Source organism: Myxocyprinus asiaticus, chromosome 37 (genome assembly GCF_019703515.2).
Source record: "Myxocyprinus asiaticus isolate MX2 ecotype Aquarium Trade chromosome 37, UBuf_Myxa_2, whole genome shotgun sequence".
NCBI classification, from domain to species: Eukaryota; Metazoa; Chordata; class Actinopteri; order Cypriniformes; family Catostomidae; genus Myxocyprinus; species Myxocyprinus asiaticus.
In genome coordinates this window covers 35,463,255-35,477,682 of record NC_059380.1, presented here as the reverse complement: position 1 = coordinate 35,477,682, position 14,428 = coordinate 35,463,255, and the positions used below count along the sequence as shown (strand labels likewise).

Genomic DNA, 14,428 nt, shown 5'->3' with positions numbered 1-14,428 from the left:
GTGCCCCCAGCCATCAAAAAATAGGACTGTCGATTTAATGCATTAATTTATTGTGACTATTTATATAAAAAAAATACACGTTAAAAAAAATTAACACAACAAATGATTCTCCCTCACCTGTATGTAAATTTCATAATAAACAGTACATATTTTCCTACTATCGGACAATTCAAGCTTGAAGTACAAGTATCTGTGTTTTTATGAGACACATCAGCAGGGGGCAGTCAGCGCGCCTCAACATACCTCACAAGCTGCGCAGCCACAGAATGAGAGCTAGGACAAGTTTTTAACAGCTGGAGGAAGCAAAACAGAATGCATCTCAAGACATAAAAGCATTTTTTTATTATTTGAATTGTATTTTTGATATTGAATTACCATTGTTTTGGGGCCTTTCTCAGCAAATACGGAGATATGCAATTAATTGTGATTAATTAGATTAATGAAATGGTATGTAATTCAATTTTATTTAATTTTGTAATCGACTGACAGCCTTTAAAGAGTATGACAGACTATATTTGATACAGGTTCACTTGCAACAAGTAAAAAACATTATTAGTGCAATCGGACAATGTATTTTGTGCAGTCAATTATAAGCCGTTGAGAGCATGAAACAGTTCATTGCAATATTATTACCTTTCAGAGTTTCATTTCAAGTTTGTTTTTGTATAATTAATGATTCTGGGTAACCACTTGATGTCCAGTGTAAAATCTGGGACCGGAAGTCAAACCAGTTGTGAACCACTGCGCTAGTCTATAAACATATCTTTGCCTCCTTTGCTCTGCACAACAAAAGAAAACTAGACAACTTAAAGAAAACAAACACAACGGAAAATGCATCTCTTTCTCTCACTCTATGTGTGTGTGTGTTTATATACTGTATATAATGCCCATTGTTACAGAGAATGAACAAAGGAAGTTAAACAATGGCCATGACATGGACAAAAGCAATAGGCTGCAGGAAACCCAGCAGGGTAACAATACAAACGGAATGTGCCGATGGTCCATGGCAGAGTAAAAGAAAAAAGTGGTACGCTCACTGGGCCCATTCCAGCAATTCCAGTACTTTTTTTTCTTTTTTTTTACACAAAAGCAGCCTGTACGTTTACATAAATGCACGAGGAAAAGGTCTAACTCTTGGCTCAAACATCGTTTTTTTGTTAAGCTGAACAACAGAATTGAACTTGGTTGCATTGTTTGGAAAAAGAAAAACGAATTCAGGAGTACTAGGAAGTCATTTTGTTCTTTTCTGCAGAAAAATGGCCAAGCCGTGGGTAGGTTTGGGTAAAGGGCTTAGGTTTTGTTTGTATATTTGCCTGACTCTGAAGCAAACAAAATCTTGTACTAACTAAATGTGCTGGACAAGGATTTGGCTGCTCAACCATGGAGGTGACACAAATTAAAATTCAAGCAAGGTGGTTTGGATTTGGGATGAGTCGTGATGGTCGACTAGTCATAAATCTTACTAATCAACTAGACAGTTGTTGGGCTAGTTTTAGTTTTGGTATTTTTAGCAGTGGTACTTGAATTAGCATGCTAACAGCATGCTCCGCTTTAGATGTTAGCATTTGCGCAGTAAGCAATTGTGTATTTAAATTCACCCCCAGTAAAACACCACTGCTAAAGCCACATACATTTCGGACGGTCGTGTATCTTGCCATTTTTGAGCATCCCACCATGAGAGTTGCATTTTAAGACTGTGTGTGATGTTCAACCCAGTCTTTAAAAAACTTGTATCGAGACCCTTGCATTCGGTCCCATTCCATTGCACCCTTTCATTGCTAGCCTTGTTTGAATGCAAGAATACTTCTGATGTTAATTTCCCACAAGAAACGTTGAAAAGTGTTTTTGAGCACTCCGAGTAGGCTATAGTCTTTTGACCTCTAGCCCATACGGATCCGTTCAACGGATGTGCACTACGAGTGCTTTGCGACACTGTACTTATGATGAAATTTAGCGTCGCGTGCACTCTGCGCGAGACGTACCAGCACACAAAAATGTTTGTATCTATGGCATTTATTATACAGGACTTTACAGGACAAAAGACAGATCAGTTGACTAGTCGTTCAGGCAACCGACAAAATAGTCCATTTAGAAAATATGTAGTTATGCACATCCATAGTTTAGTGTGGTCTAACAGTTCCTTTTTTTCAGTATACTAAGAAGTGAAGAGCAAACATTGGTAAGGTCTTCCCGAAACAAGTTTAGCAACCCCGGGCAAGACCCCCTCCTTTCCCTGGGAAGCAAGTATACTCAAGAAAGATCCCTCTATCTTAGCGACCATTATAGGTCCATTATAAATAAACAGTTGTGAGGAATCTCTGCTATTAAGTTCCTATTGTGACGTGGCTAAAGATATTTCTGTTCCCAGCAGATGAGGAGCGCTGATCCACAAACCAGGTGCAGGAAGTGAGAACTTGTCAGTTCATTCCAAGTGCACTTGTAGTTCTGGACATATTCTGGCTATTTGTCGGGGGAGCTTTGACTGTCAAAAAACAGCAAACCCTGAACTCTAAATGGATTTGTGAAGATTAATGCTAAAGCTAAGCTTCTCCATGCTCATACAACACAAGTGTTCAAGAATGCTATGTCGTAAAAACAACAGTTGGTTGGGTAAATCCTTAACCAGCAAAGCTGAGTAAGGAGACCTCTCAAGAATTTGCAGACTTCTTATATACTACTGTGTTATCCAACATAATTTTAAAATTCCCTGATATTTTCATGTTTTCCATGACTGTGGAATCCAGTAAAAGAAGCAATGCTAACTTGACTACCTTTTTCAGTTGTGTTACAGTAGCTCTTAGCGGTAGCAGTTTTCCAGCAACAAACTACTTTTTCCAAAGAGTAGTTGTGTTGTGGGACATAATGTTAAATCAATCTTTTTTGTCGCACTGTCTTGCTCATGCAGATTTACAACAGAGCCAACTGAGGCAATAATCAAACAGGGTTGCCATCTCAAATTGGGTATTGGAAATCCAGATTAATTGTATAGAATTTGTTCATTGAGATGGTTCAGTTAAATTAATGATTAAAAAGTCTGAGTCCCTGCACTGCATTTTACATCATTTTTGTAGTGACATACATTATTATAATCAGTGTTGGGTGTATTCAATTACAAAGTAATTAGTTACTATAATCTAATTACTTTTTCATCATACATTTAGTGTAACGCGTTAAATTTTATATTCTAGTCATCAGATTACAGTAACTGACTTTCAATTTAAGTAATAACTTTTATAAGGCATAGTTCACCCCAAAATGAAAATTCTCTCATCATTTACTCAACCTCATGCCATCCCAGATGTGACTTTCTTCTCAAACAAAGATTTTTAGAAGAAAATCTCAGCTCTGTAGGTCTTCACAATGCAAGTGAATGGTGACCAGAAGTTTGAATCTCCCAAAATCACATAAAGTCATCATAAAAGTAATCTATAAGACTCCAGTGGTTAAATCCATACCTTCAAATGCAATATGAGAGATGTGGGTGAGAAACGGATCAATATTTAAGTCCTTTTTTTCTATATATCTCCACATTTGATCAGCTCCAACCAGCAGGTTGCGATATGCACAGAAGATATGGATTTAACCACTGGAGTTGTATGGATGACTTTTATGCTGGCTTTGTGATTTTTGGGGATTCAAAGTTCTGGCCACCATTCACTTGCATTGTGAGGACCTACAGAGCTGAGATATTGTTCTAAAAATCTTCATGTTCTGCAGAAGAAAGGAAGTCATACACACCTGGGATGGCATGAGAGTGAGTAAATGATGAGAGAATTTTAATTTTTGGGTGAACTATCCCTTTAAGTACATTACTTGTGTGCGACAATGAACAAAGAGGAAATACAGACATTTTGAATTTGTTGAGTGGAAAACCAAAAACATTTCTAGGGAAAGTGTTTTAGAAAGTAACAAAAGTAAAGTTATTAGTACTGGTAATGTGAATACATTTGGATGAAGTAATCAGTAAAGTAATCTGATTACATTTTAGATAAGTAATTAGTAGTTTGTAGTGGATTATTATTTTGAGTAACTTACCCAACACTGATAAAAACATACAAATAATTGTCTAAAATGCTGCAATATTAATAGTGTGCACTATTATAATGATTCACTTTTAAAATAAAACAATCAAAACTCTGGGTGATAAACAGACTCACCATCAGCTTTGTCTCTCTTCAATAAGACACATGAGCTTGTTTGTCTTTCACATGTTCTAACAGTTCTGGGGGCCATAATAGAGAGACCTTCTTTGCCAAAGATCTAATGGCAAATTTGTTCATAAAAGACATCAATTTGTGACTTTTTTTAAAAGTAAAGTCATTTGCACTCTTTGTATGCTAGAATTTAAATACCACAGAAGCTCAGTGTGAAATATCACCAACATGATTTTTACAAATTACAAAAAGTTACAACTTACAGGTACACCTGGTTGGTAATCACTTAGACAAACAAGCGTCAACTGAACGAATACAATGCAAAAAAGAAAGACTGATTTCTGAATAACATTTTAAAGTACAAAAGACAAAGACAAATTTCATAATGTCTATTCCTAGTTCATGAAGACAAAAGACGGTATTGTTGTTATACCCTTTAATCTTGGTTTAGGGCAAAACGTGCATGTGTCATATCTCAGCAATTGTGATAACAATTATTACTGTGAGTTCTTGTGTTATCACATGCAAAACAAGCCAGCAAATCAACAGTACAACTGACGATAACAAACATAATCTTCTCTAGGGAGAAGTCGCCTACAGGTTGCTCTTACCTGTCGTTCAGATGTGGACCCATAAGATACTAAAAACACTGACTTTTGCGGTCTTAGATAACATCAGCCTGGAGGATCTTTGCTTTTGAGCTAAAACACCTCTGAAATCAAACACTTCCCACGGTCACGGGCGCATTAGACAAAAGCACAAGTTGCCTTGCAAGTTGTAACGTGTCGAGTTGGCCTTGCATTCTGTCCCGCGCACCTCTGATGCAAATACGAGTTTTCTTTCTTGTCTCTAACTCTTCCTTATGATAGTATTGAAGTGGCTAATTTCCGCATTGTGACAAGTCAAGCTTCCAAACACTGTCAGAAAGCAAAAACAAAACTTTCAGGAGTGCCAAAAACAAGCCTGTGCGTGCACAGATGTTACTGTCAAACATCTAAGCAATGATTAAACGAACAGAACACAGTCTGAACTTGTAGTAGAAGCCTCTTTTTTTTCTATTTTTAACAGCCACAAACAGCATTTACCAATTAGGCACTTTGCAATTAGACACTTTACAAACACCGTATCGTAAACCAGCACTTGACATTGGAGTAGGTTCACTGGCTGAAGGTAGGTTCCCCTCAAAAAGGTGAACAATTTTGGATCTTCGGCTGAAAGCAGAAACGTTTAGAAGCTTAGAGCCCATAAGCATGCGATGCAAAGTCCAATCAGCTGTTGGAACCCAGCAACAAGGACTTCCAAACCCACCTGCCAGTAACTGCACTCTTAAAACGCTATGCCCTTGACCTACACAGGCCGTCTACCAACCTCAAGAGCATCTGGCCAGTGTTCATCATCTCTGGGTAGTCTTGTGGAATCCGCTGCACTTGTCAGTGTGGGAGACTTGGAAAGCAACTCAAGTTGTTATATGGACAACGGTGGACACCCCCTTTGTAAAAATGGCCAGTGACCTCCCAGGAATGGAGGAGTCTCACCCTCTCTTTCTGTTTTGGCTGGCATCTCTCTATGCCGGATGCAACAAGCTGCGGTCACAAATGTATGCCCTATAGCAAAGGTAAACAGTAGCATTTGCATGCCGTTTGCCTAGTTGTAACTTTCCGCAGAGTACTTTGAACAGATATGAATTTGATAACATTGTAAGAGAGAAATAGGCAATGGGCATCCAGGAATAAATATAAACACAAGAAAATCTGACTGCAAGTATGCACAGCATTTGCTAACGTTTTGATTTGGCTGCCGATGACATTTACTTTTGGTCGCACCTGAAACAAACGCTGCAAACCGATAAATATCTACAAATGTAAACATAATAAAGATTTGATAAATCCAAACATAGATGGCAAACAAAACTGTTTTCACTAGAAGGTTTTGCTTTAAAAAAATTTTAAAAATGATTTTCGTTTTGATGTACATTGGTACAAGACAAACAAGAGAAAAACATTTTCTCTCACACCTTTAATTATATACGATGTATGTTATGCAATGCATTTAACATTTGCTCCTGTGCAAGCTTTACAACCTATAAAAGAAAACACCTTAAAACTACTTGTACACTAATTAAAGAAAACAACTGCATTGAATAGGAGCATTCGTTTTGGCCATATTCGTCATACGAGGCATAACTTTTACGATCCTTGTCAGATCGAGTAATATGAACTGTTGCATTATTAATGTTTGTTTGTTTTGAACAGATGAAACACTATAGCATGCACGAGTGTCTAAAAACAACTGTGGTTGCTGTTTTCCGGCTCGGCTTTTGTAAACTTGTGGAAAGTCTACAGTCAAAACAACTTGCCCATGAGATACAATACCGGCTCTGACACGACAAGGAAATTCATTTTTTTATAATGTTTATAAAGTTCTATTGATGGCTGAGGTTTGCGTAGTAACAGCTCTTCTTTGATGGACTTTCCTTATTGGCACCAGGGACAGCCCCTGATAGTCCCCACCAAAACTCACCGGTCTTTGGTGTTTTGAATGCAGGAAGGAAAAAAAACAATGCAAATCAACAAGGTTAGCACATAGAAAACGCAAGCACATGGACATAAGGATTCACGACCAAAGATGTGCCATTGTTTTAAACCATAACCACGTGTTTGATTTGAATAAAGGCACGGGTAAAGTTAGCAATCCATCACACTTTTTGGAAATCTTCCTGGAATTTAGGAAAACAAGGATAGCTGTCATTTACATAAAATGGGAGTCCATTTGTGAAAATGCTTACATTTTGCATGTTTTCTTTTTTTTTTTTTTATTTCAACACAAAGTAGATCATCAACACAAACAACTTATATGAAAAGTTAAAAGAAAAATAACGTGAATTTCTTGCTATATGGTATTTGCCCCTTTTGCTTTAATGACAGCATGCACACAAGTGGGCATGGACTCCACAAGTTTGTGCAAAACCTGACAATCCAAGTTATACAACATGATTTGAAAATGTTCCAAGGAAAATGCTGGATCTATTCCAAAACACAGTTAGCAGCCTTTATGTCTCCTGGCTACAACGGCAGCTACCTTCTATGGTAGCATCTTAGCCAAAATCGAGCCTCATTAAAGACCAATTTGGAACGTTCTTCATAAGCAGCAACTCCGTACGTCATTCAGATTGCGCTCCTCATGTGTAGCGCATAGGAGGCTTGATTCGCAACTGATTTCAATCCAGTGATGCGAGAGGAACGACGCAATACTACAAGCATAATGTATATAGTACACACATATTTGGGCTAAAATAGTTTGATCATTTTAAACTATTTTTTATTGATACTTTTTACTATCGGAGGGATTATAAGTATATTTATAAACAAAATGTATCTTGCTTTGTCTGCCATCTTGGATTTGTTTTACCACTGAGCTCATCACGGAGCATTCTGGCATTGCCAACCAGGGAAAGGATTCTTACGATGTTACCTTAGAATCTGGCCAGAACGAGATATTAAGATAGAGGCAGCATGATTAAGATACCTACCTTTTAAAACAGCCATGGCACTGGGAGTGTGCATATAATGCCTTGAAGTGCAGCCTCCATAGGCAGCTCACTAGGTTTTGGAAATCAACCTTCAAATGGTTTATTTATAGTTGTCTCAGCATATTAAGCTGGGAGGGTCAAATTAAAAAAAAAAAAAAAAATCAGACTGATGAATTCGGCGACAGTAGGTCAAAAGTTCTGCTGCTGAAATCGGTCTGTGCTTACCAAAATTGAAATCACTGCCCCAAGTGGCCGAAGCTGGAAGTGTTGTTGAACATAAACACGTGTGCGCTACAGTTTCCGGGTGGAATGTCCACAATAATAATGTAATACAGTCAACAGAGGCCTGTCTCACGAAGCCAGTTTCAGTGGCCAGGTAAGTTTGAGCGAACTCTGTGTTTTCGGCCTTAAGAGTGCGGTTCGGTATTTACTAGTGTTAATCACTATGGTAACTTCCGCCAAACAGCTAACCTGTTTCATAGCAGGTTTTATTTTGAGAAACAGATCGCAAACAAATACTGAACCAATCAGCTGTTGAGTAAAGTGACGGATCTCAATAGTCACTCCCCCTGTATCTCTCTCTCCAAATAAAAGTGTGCTTCACAGGGAATGAATAAATACACTGTGTATGTGTATGTGTTTGTGTATGTGTGTGTGTGTATGTATGTATATATAAAGTATTATATGTTTAAAAAGTACACACCTAAAGATGCACTACGTAACTTTGTGCTCTCTAGCAACATCTGTGTTTGAAATTTAAAACTGCAAGCAATTTGCGGAAGAACACTTTACATCAGTCGTGTTTTGGCACTGCTCTTCTGGCGGATTATCTGATTTGAGTTTACCTGGAAATTGCCTGTGTGTAATCCTGAGCCAGAGTCAAAAAGTGCTATTTTCATGTTAATATTATTATGTTAAACAATTAAGCATTTCAAAATGAAAAATTACTTGCTTTGTTGAAGATAAACAACACTCTCGTTTACATATTTTGAATGAATGAACTTTACATGTATAGCGCTTTTCTGAAACTACACTCAAAGCGCATTTACATTGAGAACAGGGGACTCTCCTCAATCATCATCAGTTACCAGTATATTTAATATGATTATTCAAGTGTTTTATGAAGCCACTATTAATGTTTGTATTGTACTCCATGTATCAATTTAAGAGGTGAAACTCGTGATATGGCTGATACGATTTCAATGGAAGACTTTATTACTCGTATGTACAGCCCAGTGTTAATCTCGTCACCAAAATCACTGACAAAACGTTCGTTGATGAAGGTTTTTTGATTTTGTCAGCGATAACAAAGTTGAGACGGAAAAGGCACATCATGAAGATTAAATTATTTTATTAAAGCATAGCCTACTTTTAATGACAACATGATGATAAAAATTACATTGCAAGATATTAACAGTGCAAGATATAAACAGAAGAAGAAACATCTTGAGAATCTGTATATAGAAGAAGATATCAGAGCTGGATTCATCTAATCAACTTACATCTGCACAGTGAAGTGACGCGCTAGTCAGAATATGGATAATTTGCGTTGCATAACTTGAAGTGAATACACAGTTTCCATAAAAACACACTACACGCACTGTAATATCCTTTAACGGTTAATTAATACATCTCTAAAGCATGAAAAATTCAGAGTACAGTAGGCTAACTTCTAAAAAGTAGCTAATACTTATAGAAATATTATTTCAAGAGCTCAAGTTTTTCACAACAAGGACAGTATTTATACTGTTTGTTTAATACATGTTTACAGTGTAAAATGTTTATACATTTTTTGGACCCATTTTATATTAGGTGGCCTTAACTACTATGTACTTAATCATTTGATACAATGTACTTATGTACATACATGTTGTTACATTATAATTAAAACCTCAATAGCAGCAAATGTGAGCATTTTGCAGAACAACATGTAGTTACACAGTAAATACTTAGTCTTGTATGTACAGTATTTAATGTTAGTACATAGTATTTAAGGCCACCAAATATAAAGTGTGACCCATTTTTTTTCTAAATGTTTGAATATTTGATTAAACGTTTGGTCTGTTACAGTTTTTTGTCCATTTTGCACATCAAGTAAAATATATTATTTTCGCTGACTAAAATGTTTTTAAATTTTTTTTTTTTTTTTTCCTTTTTTCTCCCAGTTTGGAATGCCCAATTCCCAATGTGCTTTTAAGTCCTCATGGTCGTGTAGTGATTCGCCTCAGTCCGGGTGGCGGAGAACAAATCCCAGTTGCCTCCGCATCTGAGATCGTCAAACCGCGCATCTTATCACGTGGCTTGTCGAGCGCTTTGCCACGGAGACATAGCGCGTGTGGAGGCTTCACGCCATCCACCGCGGCAACCACGCTCAACTCATCACGCACCCCACCGAGAACGAACCACATTATAGCGATCACGAGGAGGTTACCCCATGTGACTCTACCCTCCCTAGCAACCGGGCCAATTTGGTTGCTTAGGAGACCTGTCTGGAGTCACTCAGCACGTCCTGGTATTCAAACTAGTGAACTCCAGGGGTGGTAGCCAGCGTCTTTTACCACTGAGCTACCCAGGCCCCCCTTCGCTGACTAAAATTGACTAAAATGAATATGACATGTTGAAATATTGGCTATTTCTAAAGGACATTTCTGTCAAAAGACAAACTACGGCTAAAAAGAAATTAACACTGATAAGCTAACTGTAATAAAACTGTAAACTAAAAACATAAAATGAAGATTCAACAATGATGGGGATAAACTACACTTTATTTAACATGAAAATAATATGCTTAAATATGCAATATAATAATGACAAGAAGTCAATTTCAGAATTCATACATTTATTAAACATGCACAGTAACTTCAACGTAGATATATCGCGATCAGTAAACATACGGGTAATGTTCGATTCATAAAAGTATGAACACCCTACCAGACAACATACTGTATCCAAGCATTATAGCAGGTAAACAACTTCACCAAATGGATAACAGATAAAACATCCATCCAGACTGCAGCACTGCTCTCCTGGATCGTGACTGACTGAAATGAACAGCATCCTCAGCCGGAACACAAGACAGCCGGTCCTTCTTTCCTGTGTGTGCGGACATGACGTAATGACGCAAGGAGGAACGACATAAGCCAGCGATTTCACGCCAAATCCAACCCGACAGCTCAAAATACAAATAATTTTTTATAGGATTTATGTAGTGAATCAGGGTAAGGACATTGTTTTGAGCATTGATTGTTTATGTACTTAATCAATAATGGCAATTTGTTCATATTTAACCAAAAAATCTTACAAAGTGCAGCTTTAAAATGGTATAAAATCCTAAAAAACAAATTTTAAATTAGATTTTGAACCCTACATTTTTCATGTGCATTCAGACTTTTGTACCCCACTGTATTTTCCATAAACCGACATAAAGTCAAAACGTACGTCACCGGCAACTGTTCAAACGACCAAAATACATTCCCCCCAACAAAAGCAGCTGAAAAGATCAGAAATTTGGGCTCATGTTCTATTAAGACCTTCTAAATAAGATGTATAAATGGGATGATGGTACAACCATGCTGTCGACACAAAAGAGGGTGAAAGCAGAAAGAAAGGAGAGTGGGCCACGCAGTTTTTTTCTTCCTTGTGCTTTTGAGAAACGCAGGTTAAAAAGCACCTCTTTCATTGTAGCTTTCTGGGCCTAAAACAGTCTGGTTATTGTGGCGCCAAGTGAAAGGCTAGTGTGGCATTTATCTGAGAGACAAGAGAGGGGGCAATGAAAAGAGACAGCACAAAACGCACTTCGAATAAAGAAATATAACAAGAGAGAGGGAATAAAAGATGTTAGTGAAGGGCCCCCTTTGCAAAAAAAAAAAAAAAAAAAAAACCACCACCCCCTTCGGGCAAAGAAAACAAAGGCGAAAGACATTAAAATGTGCTATTTTCTTAGCCTGGCACACTTTTATGACCATTTTCATTTTGTTATATAAGCTTTACAATGTGTGTCCAGGCAGTCATTTGTGTGTGTGTTATGCATTAGACATTGTTATCCGAAGGTCCAGATCATAACAGAGACTTTAGAAGGTCTTGCTGGCACATCCTTGAACCGCCAAGTCCTTCAATGAGTAGGGGTCTTTGAGAAGAGGCTGTTTCTTTGTGGGGTTGTCATGGAAACCAGACCAGGCCGTTTTGTGCTATGAAGAAGACAACAGGTAATTCTAAGCAACTGCAGGTCCAAGTATTGAGGCCAAAGTGAAGATCCACTGGGAAGCAGCAGGCATGGAGAAAAAAAAACTCACTGATGTTCTAAACCTATTTAAAAATGCAACCAAAAGACTAAGGGACATTCAGAGAAACCCTGATGTGAAACAGGTGCTCCATGTAGAAAGACATTTAAAGGTATAGTTCACTCAAAAATGTATATTGTCATCATTATGTTTGTATTTTCTTCTGTTTTACTAGAACATGTTTTACTGAAGGTCTAAGTAGCTCTTTTCCACACAATGCAAATGAATAGCGACTGTGGCTGTCAAGATCCACAAATTATCAAAAATAAGCACAAAAGTAGTCCATATGATATACATATATATCATACAAGCAGACAAGTGTTAATGTCGAGCCCTGATTAAATAATGTATTCAGCATTCTCCGATAAAAAATTTTTCTTCTACAGTATAACTCCTAAAGTAAATGTACGTTGTTTTAAAGTAGTTTTAAATATTATTTTGGAAAACAAGCCAAAAAAGACTGATCAAAAACGTATTGTGTTCCAGTGTATAATGGGCTAAGACTACACTCTCTCACCTTTATGTTCACTTCGATCCATCTTTAACTCACAAAAAACAAACTTTCTCTTCTTAATAGAGCTGCGTATCGGCAATTTTCTTCATGATAAGATATACACAGTGAACGTGACACACAAATTATGATTCACTACGCTGCAGGCAATCACGTTATAATCTAGCTGCAGCAAATGCGTGCAAGTGACGAGCGTCCCCGCACCAGAGTGTGCATCAGCCGGGAGAAGATTCAATCTCTTCTCCGGTCACTTGACACAACTCATAGATGCAGCACTGACCGCACAGAGAAATGCCAGTTTCTCCGAGTTTATTTTCATAACCCGCGTCCTTATTATTTGAACTTTAATTAAGGATGTTTAAAAGGTTTAATGCCGGGGTGTTTCATTGCAAAAAGGAATGCGGCACAATAATCGTTTCATCTCGATTATCTTGTTTTCATAATCGTTGGAAGCGAAAATAAAATTCAACTAATCGGCCAGCACTAGACTACACTACTAAAGTTAGGAAATAGCTTTAAACAGCTTTAAACTAACAACTTCAGCATTAAGGCTCATCACAGCTTAGAGAAAAAAACTGATTAATTACACAAACTCAAAGCGCTTACCTCTTACCGGAGTTCCACATTGGAGAGGACATACTGTTCAAAATGGCGGAGGACATTGCGGCTTCTATAGTGAATGACTCTTGCGCACTGGCTACCACGAAATAGGGAGGAATACCCCTGATTGGATGGCTATTTTTCCACAGAGAAATAGGATGCATTTGACCAAAATTACATTATCTTCAGAAAGCTGACTAATTCGGAAGGCAATTATTTTACATGGGGACGTGAGGTAATTCTAGCATTTACAGGGGGTAGTCAGTGATTTTATTGCCGTCCGAATCTGAAATGTCTGTGTTTTTCCCCCCACCTACTGCGAGAAATTTCCCGGCCAAATTACCTACTGTTTTTTGACAAACACCAAGGTCGTGTGGTAATTTAATTACCGTCTGAATCAAAATCTCTGAGAATCCTTTTTGGCTAATGCCAAGTGCCGTACGTTAGTGCTGCGTGTGGTAACAGCTCTGCCGGTAATGGATGGTTGTGAAAGTTGGAGGATTGTGTAACAGAATTTTTTATTTTTTCACCCAATTTGGAATTCCCAATGCGCTCTAAGTCCTTGTGGTGGTGTAGTGACTCACCTCAATCCGGGTGGCGGAGGACGAATCCCAGTTGCTTTCCGCATCTGAGACCGTCAACCCGAGCATTTTATCACGTGGCTTGTTGGGCGCGTTGCCACGGAGACATAGCGCGTGTGGAGGCTTCACGCCATCCACCACGACAACCACGCTCAACTCACCACACACCCCACCGAGAACAAACCACATTATAGCGACCACGAGGAGGTTACCCCATGTGACTCTACCCTCCCTAGCAACCGGGCCAATTTGGTTGCTTAGGAGACCTGGCTGGAGTTACTCAGCACGCCCTGGGATTCGAACTAGCGAACTCCAGGGGTGGTAGCCAGCATCTTTTAACACTGAGCTACCCAGGCCCCCTATGTAACAGAAATTTTTGAATAATTCACAATAATAAAATTACATCGCTGCTCCACCACAGTGAGTGGGAACTCTTAAGTAGAAAGGAAAGAAAAATGAGAGTCAGATCACGTAAACTTTTAAAATGGTCCATTATTATGGCAGCAATGTAATAAAACTGTAATATATCACATTTTAATGTAGAAACGTTTACTAAATACATTTATACATAGGGCTTGCATGACCACTCATTTATACGGGTCAAGTAGTCCCAAAAAATGTCCATCTTATTTAAAAGGTTTAATTACCACCTCCACTTTTTAAACACTGACAGATAAGCAGTGCTTTGCAGCACGGTTCCTTCATGCTTTAAAAATTATATTTTCACTTAAGCGTAATTCCAAACATATTTAAACACAAAAAAAAAGGACACA

At 38.0% G+C, this 14,428-nt stretch overlaps 1 protein-coding gene across 4 annotated transcripts in view; it reads right to left on the bottom strand.

Moving 5' to 3' along the window:
• Positions 1 to 14,428, bottom strand: part of LOC127427872 (transcription factor SOX-13-like) — a 56,162-nt gene that overhangs the window by 24,659 nt on the left and 17,075 nt on the right. For 2 of the 4 annotated variants that reach the window (XM_051675748.1, XM_051675749.1), the window contains exon 1: positions 4,766 to 4,955. The exons of the other annotated variants lie outside the window; for them this stretch is intronic. In XM_051675748.1, the coding sequence (XP_051531708.1) occupies positions 4,766 to 4,788 (23 nt within the window). In that variant the 5' untranslated portion in view covers positions 4,789 to 4,955. Of the gene's footprint in view, positions 1 to 4,765; positions 4,956 to 14,428 lie in introns of those variants that run through there. 4 annotated transcript variants of the gene reach the window in all.